Source organism: Mobula hypostoma, chromosome 8 (assembly GCF_963921235.1).
Source record: "Mobula hypostoma chromosome 8, sMobHyp1.1, whole genome shotgun sequence".
Taxonomy (NCBI): domain Eukaryota; kingdom Metazoa; phylum Chordata; class Chondrichthyes; order Myliobatiformes; family Myliobatidae; genus Mobula; species Mobula hypostoma.
The window spans coordinates 85,524,073-85,538,241 of NC_086104.1; the positions used below are offsets into that span (position 1 = coordinate 85,524,073).

Below are 14,169 nucleotides of genomic sequence, written 5' to 3' on the forward strand. Positions count from 1 at the left end.
AATTAAGAACCTGGTGGCATGGTGCTTAGACAATAACCTATCTCTCAATGTCAGCAAGACGAAGGAATTGGTTGTTGACTTCAGAAGGAGTAGCGGACCGCACGACCCAATTTACATCAGTGGTGCGCAAGTGGAACAGGTCAAAAGCTTTAAGTTCCTCGGGGTCAATATCACAAATGACCTGACTTGGTCCAACCAAGCAGAGTTCACTGCCAAGAAGGCACACCAGCGCCTTTGCTTCCTGAGAAAACTAAAGAAATTTGGCCTGTCCCCTAAAACCCTCACTAATTTTTATAGATGCACCGTAGAAAGCATTCTTCTAGGGTGCATCACAACCTGGTATGGAAGTTGTCCTGTCCAAGACCGAAAGAACCTGCAGAAGATTGTGAACACGGTGCAGCACATCACACAAACCAATCTTCCGTCCGTGGACTCACTTTACACCGCACGCTGTTGGAGCAGTGCTGCCAGGATAATCAAGGACACGACCCACCCAGCCAACAGACTTTTCATCCCTCTTCCCCCTGGGAGAAGGTTCAGGAGCTTGAAGACTTGTACGGCCAGATTTGGGAACAGCTTCTTTCCAACTGTGATAAGACTGCTGAACTGATCCTGACCCAGATCTGGGCCGTACCCTCCAAATATCCGGACCTGCCTCTTGGTTTTTTTTTGTACTACCTTACTTCCCATTTTCTATTTTCTATTTATGATTTATAATTTAAATTTTTAATATTTACTAATTTTAACTATTTTTAATATTTAATATTTGTAATCCAGGGAGTGTGAAGCGCAGAATCAAATATCGCTGTGATGATTGTACGTTCTAGTACCAATTGTTTGGCGACAATAAAGTATAATAGCTTCTCAGTAGAATGGCGACATTGTGTCATTGAGAAAGTCAACTACATCCTCAATATAGAAAAAAGATCAGGTGCTAATTTAAAACCAATTGACATAACAAGAGATATTAAGATAAATTAATGTAAGATATTTTAAAGATTAAGTGTACTGTAAAAGTACATGACAACATAGTTAGTTAGTCAGGTCTGACCCATGGTTTTTGATCGCTATAAGCTTTCTCTAATTCTGACATTCAACTTTTCCAGCACATTCTTTTCTTGTGTGTTGTTTTCCCCGAAGTGCATCTATGCAATTTGCCTCAGCTATTCCATGTATAACAAGTTCTGCACTAACTGATAGCTGTGGCTGCTAAGGGCTAGGCTGGACTACAGAGTTACCCCCGAGCTTAGCCACATAATTTCTACACTGAAGATGTTGGGAAGTAGATTGTGGAGGTTGTGAAGGATTACTTCATGGTGGGCAGAACAAAAAGGCAACAGTCATGTTCAAAATAAACGCTGATTAGGGTTGAAGAAAGAATCGAGACTTTGAATTGGTTTGGGGGGGTGGTTTGGTGTGGGAAACGCATTCAAGGACAATCTAAAAAAGGACAGACCTGATAGAGTTTGGGAAGAGGACTAAAACTGTGAAGATCAAGCCAATCAATGAAAACTGAAGGAGTCTTTAACTTCCCTTTTAAATCTGCTTGAATTTTTTTTCAGATCTGAATTATTTGTAGATTTTCATATAGCTGGAAAAAGGTTAACACATGAAATTAAAACATTATAATCACAAGATCACAAGACAAAGGAGCAGAAGTAGGCCATTCGGCCCATCGAGTCTGCTCCGCAGCTCCCCCATGAGCTAAGCTATTCACCCATCTAGTTCCAATTTCCGGCTTTTTCCCCATATCCCTTGATACCCTGACTAATTAGATACCTGTCAATCTCCTCCTTAAACACCCTCAATGAGCGGTCTTCCACAGCCATATGTGGCAACGAATTCCACAAATCCACGACCCTCTGGCTAAAAAAATTTCTCCTCATCTCTGTTTTAACTGGGTACCCTCTATTCTAAGACTATGGCCTCTTGTCCTGGACTCACCCACCAAGGGAAACAACCTTTCCACATCTACTCTGTCCAACCCTTTCAACATTCGAAACATTTCTATGAGATCCCCTCTCATTCTTCTATACTCTAATGAATACAATCCAAGAGCCGACAGACGCTCCTCATATGTTAGCCCCTGCATTCCAGGAATCATCCTCGTAAATCTTCTCTGAACTCTCTCCAACATCAGTATATCCTTTCTAAGATAGGGGCCCAAAACTGCACACAGTATTCCAAATGAGGTCTCACTAATGCCCCATAGAGCCTCATCAACACCTCCTTACTCTTATACACTATTCCTCTTGAAATGAATGCAAACATAGCATTCGCTTTCCTTACCGCCAATCCAACTTGGTGGTTAATCTTTAGGGTATCCTGCATGAGGACCCCAAGTCCCTTTGCACTTCCGATTTTTGAATTTTCTCCCCATCTAAACAGATGCAAGTGGCATTACAGCACACGCTCAATGGCTTCCCCAAGTGCCCATGTGCAAGTGTCAATAACTTTCTTCCAGTCTTCACTTACCTAAAAATTGTCCTCCAAATACGAAAAGTTGTGCACCATTGCTCCAATCACCATAGTAAAAAGAATTCCTTCTGAATTCCCTATTAGTTTTATGAGTGACTATCAAAGAGCACAGGAGACAGCAAAGATTTTGGGGGGAAAAAATTCCTGGGTATCTCCTGGTCATGAAAATCAGTACAGAACCAGTCTGAATAATTACTGCCCCAAGCAGTCAACTCTCAATCATCAGCAAGTGACAAATAGTGCCATCAACAGTGCTGTCAAGCAGCACCTGTTCAGCAATAACCTGCTTGTCGATGTGCAGGATTTTCTCAGGATAGTGCCCTAGGGTCCTGAGCTGCTTCAACGATGGCCTTCCTTCCATCAAATGGTCACAAATTGAATTACATTCATAGCTACTCAGAAAATGTAGTAGTCTATACCTGCATACAGAAGAACTTAAAAACATTCATAGCTTAAAAAGTGATAAATTACAGCAACCTCATAGTTCAGAAACTCAGCCCAGCAATTTACATAAATCCAACGGTGGTAGAAGCTGATCAGAGGCTGGATATTCTGCAGTGAGCTGTTCAGCTTTTGTTTACCCCAGAGCTTCTCCAGTATTTATTATGTCACATACACTAAGATACAGTGATAAACATTTATTTTGCACGGCATCCAGACAGACAGATCATGCCATACACAATGTATATGGAAACAGTGAAAAAAAAACAGAATGTAGAACATAGGGTTACAGTAAAAGGGGAAGTGTTGTGGTAGAGAAATAAAGTGCAAGGACCACATCAAGGTAGAATGGGAGATCAAGAGTTCACCTTTTAATGTATGAGAGGTCTGTTCAAGAATCTGATAACCAAAGCTGCCCTTAGGTCTGATAGTTCATGACCTCAGGCCTTTGTGTCTTCTGCCCAATGGGAGACGGGATCTTGATTATGGTAGCTGCTTTCTAGAGGCAGTAAAAACTGTAGATAAAGTCAATGGAAGGGCGGTTGGCTTGTGTAATGAATTGGACTACTTCCTCAATTCTGCAATTTCTTGTGGTATTAGGGAGTGCAGCAAGCTGTGACTTACCCAGATAGGAGACTTTCTGTGGTACATCAGTAAAAACTGGTAAGAGTCATTACGGATTTGTGAAATATCCTTACTTCTGAGGAAGTAAAGACTTCGGTAGACTTTTTTGGTCATGGCCTCCATATAGCTATTAGTAGTTTAAAAGAGGCAAATCAGGAGCTTGATGAAACTCTCCAATTGTCCAAACGAGTACATGTGCTCTTCACGTTATGTGGAATTCAGCCATAATGACTCTTACATTAAATGGGCATTGAAGGTCAAATAGAATATGGCACAAAGGGTAGGCTTAACAACAGGAAGATCAGTCTGAAAGGGGGAATGTACTGTTTGGCACTTTCTGCCCTGAAATAAACAATATTCATGAACCTCAACATCAGCCCAGAACAAAGCAATGCACATGACTGGTACACCATTAATGACTATAAACATTGATTCCCACCACCATCTCCAAAAATACACTCAGCTCAGCTAATCTGACAGCATCTCCCAAACTTTTCAAACAACTTTCCACAACTTGACACATTATTTTTATATAATAAATACAATACAAAAGTAAAAATGAAAATGTAATGATCTACATTCAGGTCAAGTTGTATTGGTGTAACTCTAGCCTAGAGGCAGAATTCCACCTTTGCTATAAACAATAATATACAGTACTAACATTAACAGGAAAATAAAATTGCATCCAAACAATGAAAAGGGGATCTCTTCCAAGGGAAGTCGATAGTAGGGTTTCCTTCATTAAAGAGTATTTCATTAAATTAAATACTTTATTAAAATCAATGCAACACTTTGGTCATTAACATGTTCCCAGCATCAAGAGATTTAGTATAAGATTTTAACTTCTTGGATTGAATGTTACTGTTCACAATTTGTTGAAATTTTCACCAATTTAACCAGAACAGATTAAAGAGCGTTGAGTGACACACAAAACAAACAGCTGACATAATTTCAAATGACATAACTGAGGAACAATATACAGGCATAATAACAGGTAATCAAGGATAAACCTTCAAAAGAATCAATAAACATTGCCGTGGTATTATTGCAACTTAGAGACTGAATGGGGTTCACACCAAATGAGCTGGCATCACACATCTAATTATTTTGATAGCAATCCCAGCACCAAGGGCATTATGTGCAGACACCATGAGAAGAGTTAGAGGCTGGAACACTGAGCATCAGCAGGAATAGAATGGCTGCCAATGTCTGTATTTTGTAGCTAACGCTCTTCATGATAAGTGGGATTAGGCCACAATGACTCTTTCATTAAATGGGCATTGGAGGTCAAGTAAAATATGGCAAGAAGAATATTCCTATTGAAAGAAGGATCAATTTGCAGATGGAAGAAATATTGATTGGCACAGTTGGTCCTGGATTGGCAAAATCATAAGGATGCCTAATTTGTGATTAAAATAAATAAGGACATACAGCATTGCCAGCCTGAGGTACACTACTGCATATTGCACCACGTAATTTGTACTCGCATGCTCTGCTGCAGAAATCCTAAAATGTAGTGAGTTGGCATATACTTGTAAACTATTATATTATAGGCCTTAGTATAAAAACTCAAAATTACTTAATTCTTCCCGATTTACTTTGGAGCTGCTAGACTCCCCTATAGAAATAAAATGAGAATATATTCCAGATCTTTCAAATCAGTCAAAAACATAACTTAAATCATTCAAAATTAAGTTTCTCAATAAAATAATAACCAAGCCATGGTTTGGTCATATTTCATCTCATCTTTTTGTTTTGTGATGGTCCTTTGTTACTATCTATTTCCTCGAGGGAATGGTTTGTGGCCAATTATATAAAATGGATACCTTCCCATGTAAAACACAGTGTCAGCAGTCTTCAAATAAGCATAATTTTGAATTCAATCTTAGATTTATTTATGGACACTACAATAAGTATTGTTGTGCATAATTATTTCAAGTTAGAACTACTGCTTATAGGTATTAAGGCATATCTCAACTCTGCAATACTAGAAAATTTCTTGATGAGAGATTTTCACATTCCTGTAACACAATGTGATGAAAAGCTACATGGGTTACTTGGAAGACATGCTTAATTTAAAAACAAGATTACAGTCCTCTTATCATTTTTCAGTCAGTTCTTATCTTCATAATTGACACTTGAAACTACAGAAAGAGATGTAACAAAAATCAGGAGTAGGGGCGATCAGAAAGAATGTGAACATATTTTGAACAGTTTGCATTATGGCTTTGCCCAATTTTGTAGCTAATCAAGCAATCAAACAAATGTAGGTCTTTTTATATTAATGCAGATTTAACCCAACCATTTTTGAGTATTACTGGCATTTCAGAATATTCAAAAACTTATATAAACATTTTAAACACATTTAAATTATATAAAAACAATTAGAGCATGTAATAAATATTCAAATCAATTGTCAATGATATACTGGGTGTGGTGCAAAGACTAGATCGCGCTTTAGGCCCTGCCCTGCCAAATGTACAAAAGTATATGGAGTGTCTAACCTTGATATCAGGGATTAGGTGCCAAAGGCTCTTGTCTCTTATTTCTACCCCTGCAGAAATAGGGTCATGTCCCAAAGACAAGGAGGAAATACAGTCGCCTTTCACATATGTTCCCCATTTCTCTCCCATTTTAGCCCACCTATAACTTGTACACTGATCCAACAAAGCCAGTTATAAGGTTGAGGAGTAGCACTTCACATCTGCCAGGATGCAGTGGAGTCTTCATGACACAATTTTCCACTTTCAGGAAACTTGCTTTCCTTGCACCAGAACTGACCAGCTCCAAGGTAGGTTGTCCATTTGTAAAATTTACTCAGTTTATTGCTTTCCACTGACACCATCAAATCTATTGGACATTTCTAATGGCTGTGATCTTCAGCTCACTGTTTTTACATGCCCTTTCACATTTTTTCTTTCTAACATCCCTCATTAATGTATCAACCAGATGGCTTCATCAGCAATCCTGGCCTCATAGCTTTCAGAAATATGCCCTTTGGCCTATCCATTTCTTCCATCATCTTTGCAATTTAAAATTAAATAATTTTCTCTCTTTCCCAGTTCTGAAGATTCTCCAGTCTGAAACATTAACTCTTGTTTCTCTTCTCACAGACTTCTGAGCATTTCCAGCACTTTGTTTTATTTCAGATTTGAAGCAACTCCAGTTTCTATTCATTCCTAAATAACTAATGTTGTAAGGATGAAATATTAACAGAATTTTCATACAGGAATTAGATCAGTGAAAAACAAACTGAGCAGAATGTGAACCAAGCATTAGGTTGGTCTGGGAGCAATAAAAAGAAAAGTCTGACATAAGTTTGGAGGGTTCATTCCAGTAACTTTGCACTGGAGCAGTAATTATTACCAAATTAATTCCAGAATAAATATGCAACATAAAGTACAAACAATCATGACAGAAATTCCAAACACGCAGGCACAGTGAAGAAAGATCTTAAGCATAAAGCCATCCAAATAGCCAAGGTGTAAACATTCAAAATGTTGAGCAACAAAGAAATGCTGTTTGCATTTTAAAATATTGAATGACAGATTGCACATGAATTCATTCAGAATAAGGTTTCCAACACAACACAAGGTTACTTTAGCTGCAGTATCAGACAAGAACATCCTGTTCTACCAATATATTCCTCGATTATATTAAAATTAAAACCCCACAGGTAAAAAGATCCATCCATGGCCAAGCAAGGAGGTTAAGTACAGTACTGGATACAAAGAAATGATATATAATAACATTGCTGAGAATTGTAGTAAGCTGAGGATCGGGAGATTTGAGGAAAAAATGTTGATAACCTTACACACGATGGAATACAAGAATAAATTAGCAAGAACTATAGAAATGTAAGAGGTTTCAAGGCAATTTAAAAAAAGAAAAGAGTACAAAAATATTGTCAATCCTTGAGATGTAGAGTAAATTACAATGAGGAATGAAGTTGAGACATTAAACAATTTTTTTGTCTGTCTTCATTGCAGAAGACAACAAACAAAACAAACCACGGATTTCATAACTGTGGAATTTAAAGAAACAATATTTCTAACAAGAAAATACAAATGAAAGTAAGGAAAATAAGGAGATTAAAATCTGAGTAATCTCCTGGACCTCATTACCTGCATTCTAATCTTTTATAAGTATTCCATTGTTATTTATGTGTAACAGAATAATAAAAATGTTTATGCAGCATTGAGTTTTATTAAGATGAAATATTGTGTTTTAGACTGTAGCCGACAATGTGGTTAAGGCTGAACCAATAGATTGAATGCATCTGGATTTTCAAAAGGTATCTAATTTGATTATTTTCAAAACGTTGTGCATAAAATAGGCTCAGAGAGTAGTGGAATAACAGATTTAAATGGATTGGTCTTTGATTAAAGGACACAAATAGAGAATGGGAATTATTCTAGAATGTAGGTAAATGGATCTTTTTCAGTTTGACGAACTATTACAAGTGAGGTGAATTCTTTGGGAGGGAGAGGCAATCAACACCTGACAGAAGGAACACTTCAATGACATCCTCAACTTGCAACTAATATTTGACATGTGCATGTTTAATTCCATCCCACAAGGTTATATCCCAACCCAAAAATAAGACCTTGGTAGCAGAAATCTGAAAAGTTGGTAGTGAAGAATTTCACTTACAGTTTAAGAGAGTGGAGAAAAGGAAGTGAAATGGAATACACCATTGGAAACACAAGTTTACCTACTTTGATGGGAAGAAAAACAAATATCAGTGTAATTTATATGCTGAAGATTAAATGCTGAAAATAAACATGCAGGTACAAACAGAAATCTGCAGCTGCATTCTGCAGAAACAGAATTCTGAAGAAGTTGAAGAGAGCCAGACTATGCACGTCTATACTCATGTCATTCTACAGATGCACAGTAGAGAGCATCCTAACATGCTGCATCACTGCATGGTACAGAAACTGCACTGCGACGGACAGGAAAGCTCTGCAGTGGGTAGTCAAAACTGCCAACACAACACCGGCATCAGCCTACCTGCCATTAAGAGCATATGTAGAGAAAGCTGCCAATAAAGAGTCAGTAGCATCATGAATGGTCCCACACACCCTTCTCATAGACTGTTTGCTCCACTCCCATCAGAGAGGAAGCTATGTATCATCCACGCCCAGACCATCAGACTCAAAAATAGTTGCTTTCTCCAAGCAGTAAGGCTGATCAACACCTCCACTTACTAACCCACCCCTCAACACCACACACCCACCACCACTACTTTATCATTTCCTGTCAGTCAGCTTATGTACAGACACTGCTGGGCCTGAAGTCAATTCATGACACACAATCAATTTAAGTATATAAACTATCTTATGATTGTATATTTACTGCGTTTTTATTATTGTTGTGCCTGTGCACAACTACATGTCAAATAAATAAAAGCACACATGCGGGAGATGGCTTTAACTGATATATTCATATGGGACGGGATTCATTGCTCTAAAAGAAATAGATCCATACATTACAATTATTGTGATCTTTATCTTATTGTGTTTATTTTTGTGTTGCATCTGATCCAGAGCAGCAATTATTTAATTCTCCTTTACACTTGTATACTGGAAATGACATTAAACAGTCTTGAACCTTGAATTAGACATATTGAAATGGTATTTTATCCTTTACTGCAAAGGTGCACCACCTCTAGAAGTAAGATAATCTTGCTGCAAATTATGCAATTCCTTGTTGAGAAAGTACACGCAGTAATGTATGCAGCTTTGATCCCTATTTGTAAGGAAGAATATGAATACAGCTCTATGTAAATTTGCAAGATCAACATTTGGAATGAGGAGATTGTTCTATGAGGAATGATTAATCAAGACTGATGATAAGGATGCTGAGAAGACATTTCCTCATGTTGGAGAACTGGACAAGGTAAGAGAGCCACAACTTTATTGAATGAAAGAGTAGGTTCAGGGAATATACAGTATGTCTGCTCCTTCGACATTCTTACTTATTTTAATTTCCCACGTAAGCTAACCTTTCAATTTTCTGAAAGAGTATTAATTTGTTAGCTATTACACTGTGCCCCCCGCCACAAAAAAAACAAGATAGAGTACTCATATTATCAGTTTGAACCTAGGTCTACTGGAAGTGAAAGAGTAGTGTGTAACAAAAAAAGTATTCAGTACTGTGTGGTGCAATTCAGAAGATAAAATATGATAAAATATTAAATAAACAGACCAAGGTAACTAGAGGAAGTATCAAGGACAATTTCAGCAATCAAGGAAAGTGAGCTAATAATTCACATAATTAGTGTCAATTCAACATTTTGTTTTTGGAGGAATTTGTTTCCCTATTTAAATAGATATCATGTTGACTTATGGTGTGAGAACAAATAACAATAACACCTTTGGTTGACCCCGAAGAAGCCGCTGTGTCTGAGCATGTTACCGCCTTATCAGAAAATGTAAGCCCAGTCCATCATGGGTAAAGCCCTCCCCACCATTGAGAACATCTACAAAGAGCACTATCACTTGAAAACAGCATCCATCATCAGGGACCACCACCATTCAGGCCATGATTGCTACTTGCTGCTGCAAGGTATCGAAGCCTCAGGACCCACACCAAGAGGATGCAGATATTATCCCACAGTCACCAGTCTCTTGAACCAGTTGGGATAACTTTGTTTAACTTCACTCACCTGAACACTGAACTGTTTCCACAACCTTTCGACTCACTTCCTAGGATTCTTTGTCTCATGCTCTCAATATTTATTGCTTACTTATCTATTATTATTTCTTTCTTTTTGTATTTGCACTGTTTTTGTCTTTTGCCCATTGGTTGTTTGTCTGTCTTGTTATCTGCAGTCTTTCATTGATTCGATTGTGTCTGTTTGTATTCACTGTGAATACCTACAATAAAGAGAATCTCAGAACGGTATATGGTGACATATATGTACTTTGAACTTTACAATGCTAGCTATTGCTTCTTACTGACATCTAGGTGTAAAATTTCATTGTTGTTTAGCAACATCATTTTACTGCTCTGATATCTAATCCACCTTGTCTCTAATTTTGCAACAGCAGAGAGTACTCAAGATTCAGGAATGAAGGAGCTAAATATAGTTGAGAAGAAATAGAGTAACAAAAGAAATAAACAGCTGAAAGAAAAGATAACAGCAGCATGATGTCTCCAAATCTACTTTCTGCTTCCAATGATGATCAAAAATTGACAATTCAGTCAATTGCACAAATTTGATTCCCTACTGAAAAAAATTATTCCAATGACTATCTAGAGTTGGGGGAGATCTTTTTATTTTTTTTATTTGTTAGTTAAAGTGAAGATGATGAGTAATGTAGTCTCAAAGGAGATACATTGATTTTTCTGAGTAGACCTCCGGCTAATTCATCTGTATATGGTTACCTCATATGTCTGGTAAATATCCCAAACAGCAGCAAAGAACCAGCAGCAAGTGCACAGGCCTTTTTCCAATGACTGACAGAAGTACATTTTCAGGGAAACACCAAGAAGTTTAATGCTGAAAGTAATTCATGGCTTCCATAGTCCAAGTCAGATTAGCAAAACTACCAGGTCAAGTGAATATACTTCCAATCTACTGCAGTGTCAGTCTATCCTATGTGTAATTTCACACTGGTATGATTGTATTGCCTTTCCAATGAATTTACTTTACTTTTGAGTTAAAAAAGCAATCCTATTCAAGTTCTTTATGAAATATGCTAATTTTAAAGTTCCACTGATTCTTTGGAACACTGCAGTAAAAAAAATTAGAACTGGAAAACTGTAGAATAGAAATGCAAAAAAATGTAAGTTTGTCATTCCTGACTTAGTGTCAAGACCTGATTGGGAACTGAATGAATAATGCATGAATTAATGTATTAGAGCTAGTAGTCTGTAATTCCCAATAACATTTATCGAATCATTACAAAAAAAAATTAACAACAGGGCTTCACAGTTACCTGCAGTTAAAGTCATGAGCATCAGTCCAAGATTCTAAAGCCCATGGAACCTTCAATGGCTAGCTACCTCCAGATGGAATGAATCCTGGAAAGGATGCAACTAAGCTGACATACTGATGAACCTTTATCTGACTCCAAACTTAATCATTCTAATGAATGACCCTTGATGCCAAAACCACTGTTTCTAAAAAGTTCAAGTTAAAAAAATGGACCAAGAAGAAAAGAATATGAGATTAGGCATAGTGACAAGAATTCAGTCAACAAGTTGATCTTAAGGAGAAAAGGAAGGCTTGTGAATACTAGCAGCTTGAAGCTGTTTTTGATGACCTAGTGATTGGCAAATACTACTCTGTGTTCATGGGTATAGAATTTTAAACGAGTTGATATTCATGAAGAATATAATATAGGACTGTAGGCCAGGAAATCACTGATAATAAGGGATAGTGCAGCTAGTAGAGCCACTTCCTCATATCTCCAGCAACCCGACTTCAATCTTGCCCATCAATGCAGTCAGTGTGGAGATCGCACATTCTCTGTGTGACCCAATGAGTTTTCCCCAGTTACTCCAGTGTCCTCATATGTTGCAAAGACATATCAATTGGTAGAATAGTTTTCCACTGTGTGTTTCCTCTTAATGTGTGGTAAAACACCACTCCTGATTTCATATACTTTTCCAATCTTTGTTCATTCTTTAACCTAAGTCTTGTAGAAGTAGTGGTTACCACATTAGCACTGTGTATCTTTTACCAAAGATTTGAACACTTAACAGTTCAGCTTCTTCTCTAGTGGCTTGTGTATTATCTTCTCACTCACCAAACCACCACATTCCTCAACATTAAGAGATAGTGTGACATAAAAAGGAAGTGTTCCAAGTACTACAAAGGTGAATCAACAATGGCATCACCAGATGTCAGAAAGTTTCCCATCTTCATCTGTGACCAACCCGATACCAATACGTATAAATCTATTGAATATGCTCAATCATGACAATACTTCTTCTGTAATTGCAGTCCTCTTAACTGTCACTTAAATGGAAATTATGTAATACATTTGATTTTCCTTTAATAAAAATAACTTTCCAACATTACCTGTTCCAAGATTTCTTCCTTCTCCCTCCCTTGAGTTTTTAATTTCTCCCTCCAAACTGGAAGTAATATTTCCATCTGTTTTTCATATTCCATCTGTGAAGAAAATAATATGTAAAAGTTAACAATTTCATTTTTCATGTTTGCTTTAGTAAAAAAAATGACATGTATCAGGTGTAGTTTCTAGCCTTAGATAACTATTATGGCTGAGCTACAGGTAGTGGAATCACCTCCGAGTGTGATCTTGCCCAGTTGGCTCAGAAATATTGTGTTAGCAGTTTTATAAATGTTGGAAGTGGGTTATAATTTTGGTAACAGTATGCAGTAGTAACACAAGTTTTCAACTTCAGTTACATATTGAAACCTCTGTCTGACTACTCTGGTAGGACAGTTCTAATGCCTCATGTCAATACAGTAACTGAACTCAAGAAAATAGAAGTAGGAGCTGACCATCTTGCCACTCAAGCCTGCCTTGCCATTCAGTACAGTCAAGGTTGATTTATTGGCCACAACTCCTCTTCTGTGCCAGTCCTCTATAACCCTCAATTGCTCAATTTTTTAAGTATTTATCCATCTCCATCTTAAGTACTTTAGATGGTTTTGCCTCCACAACTCTTTAGGTAGATAGTTCCAGAGGTTCAACATGCTTTGTAAAAAGAAATTTTCTTTCAAAAGTTATCTTCTAACTATTTATATTATCTTGTATCTTGTAACTATGACCCCTCATTTGAGACTCACCCACCAGTGAAAACATCCCGGCATCTATCCTTAGGATTGATATGAGTCCATAAGATCATCCCTTATTCTTCTAAACAAACAACCCTGTCAGCTCGGCCTCACTTTATTCCTCATTCCTTTCTACCTCAGAATTAACTTTTAGCTAAAGGTAAGGCCATCTCTACCATGATCTTTGGGGGTGGCACAATAACGGTGTGGTTTACATAATGCTATTATGCTCACTGTTAGGCTAGTGACCCCGGGTTCAATTCAACCACTGTCTGTAACAGGCTTGTACTCTCTCCTGTGACTCTGTAGGTTTCCCCTAGGAGGTCCAGTTTCTTCCCACCTTCCAAAGACGTGCTGGCTAGGAGGTTAATTGATCATGTGTGTATAATTGGGTGGTGTGGGTTTGTTGGAGCAGAGAGGCCCGTTATCATGATGTATTTCTAAATAAATAAATAAGCAACAAATAAGTGAAAAACTACTAGTTGCCTCTTATTAAAAGATAACTTCTAATTTTAAGTTAAACTGATTTCCAAGGCATGGTGCAACTAGCATTAACTTCTAAAAGTAGACATGATGACTTTCTGACAAAATGGGAATGAAAGGTGTATTACTAGATTCTGTTGCAATCCTCTGCATTGTAAATCATTCAAACAATTGTAAAATAATACAAAGCTTCTGAAACTTGAAAAAATCTTTAGTTTCTATATATCATCCTTTTCTCATTTCACTTAAAACAAGTTTATCTATTGGTGTACATTTTTACCTTCTGAAAACAGTTAACATATAAATCCAAATAGAGGAAATCTGAAAATGCAGGAAATCTGATATTAAAAAATACTATAATTAACATCAGATTTCTTAATATAGAA

General features: G+C 37.3%; 1 protein-coding gene across 4 annotated transcripts in view; it reads right to left on the reverse strand.

The window, feature by feature from the left end:
- kiz (kizuna centrosomal protein) overlaps positions 1-14,169 on the reverse strand; it is a 213,442-nt gene that overhangs the window by 141,349 nt on the left and 57,924 nt on the right. For all 4 annotated transcript variants that reach the window (XM_063056241.1, XM_063056239.1, XM_063056240.1 and 1 more), the window contains one exon: positions 12,578-12,670. In XM_063056241.1, the coding sequence (XP_062912311.1) occupies positions 12,578-12,670 (93 nt within the window). The remainder of the gene's footprint in view (positions 1-12,577; positions 12,671-14,169) is intronic.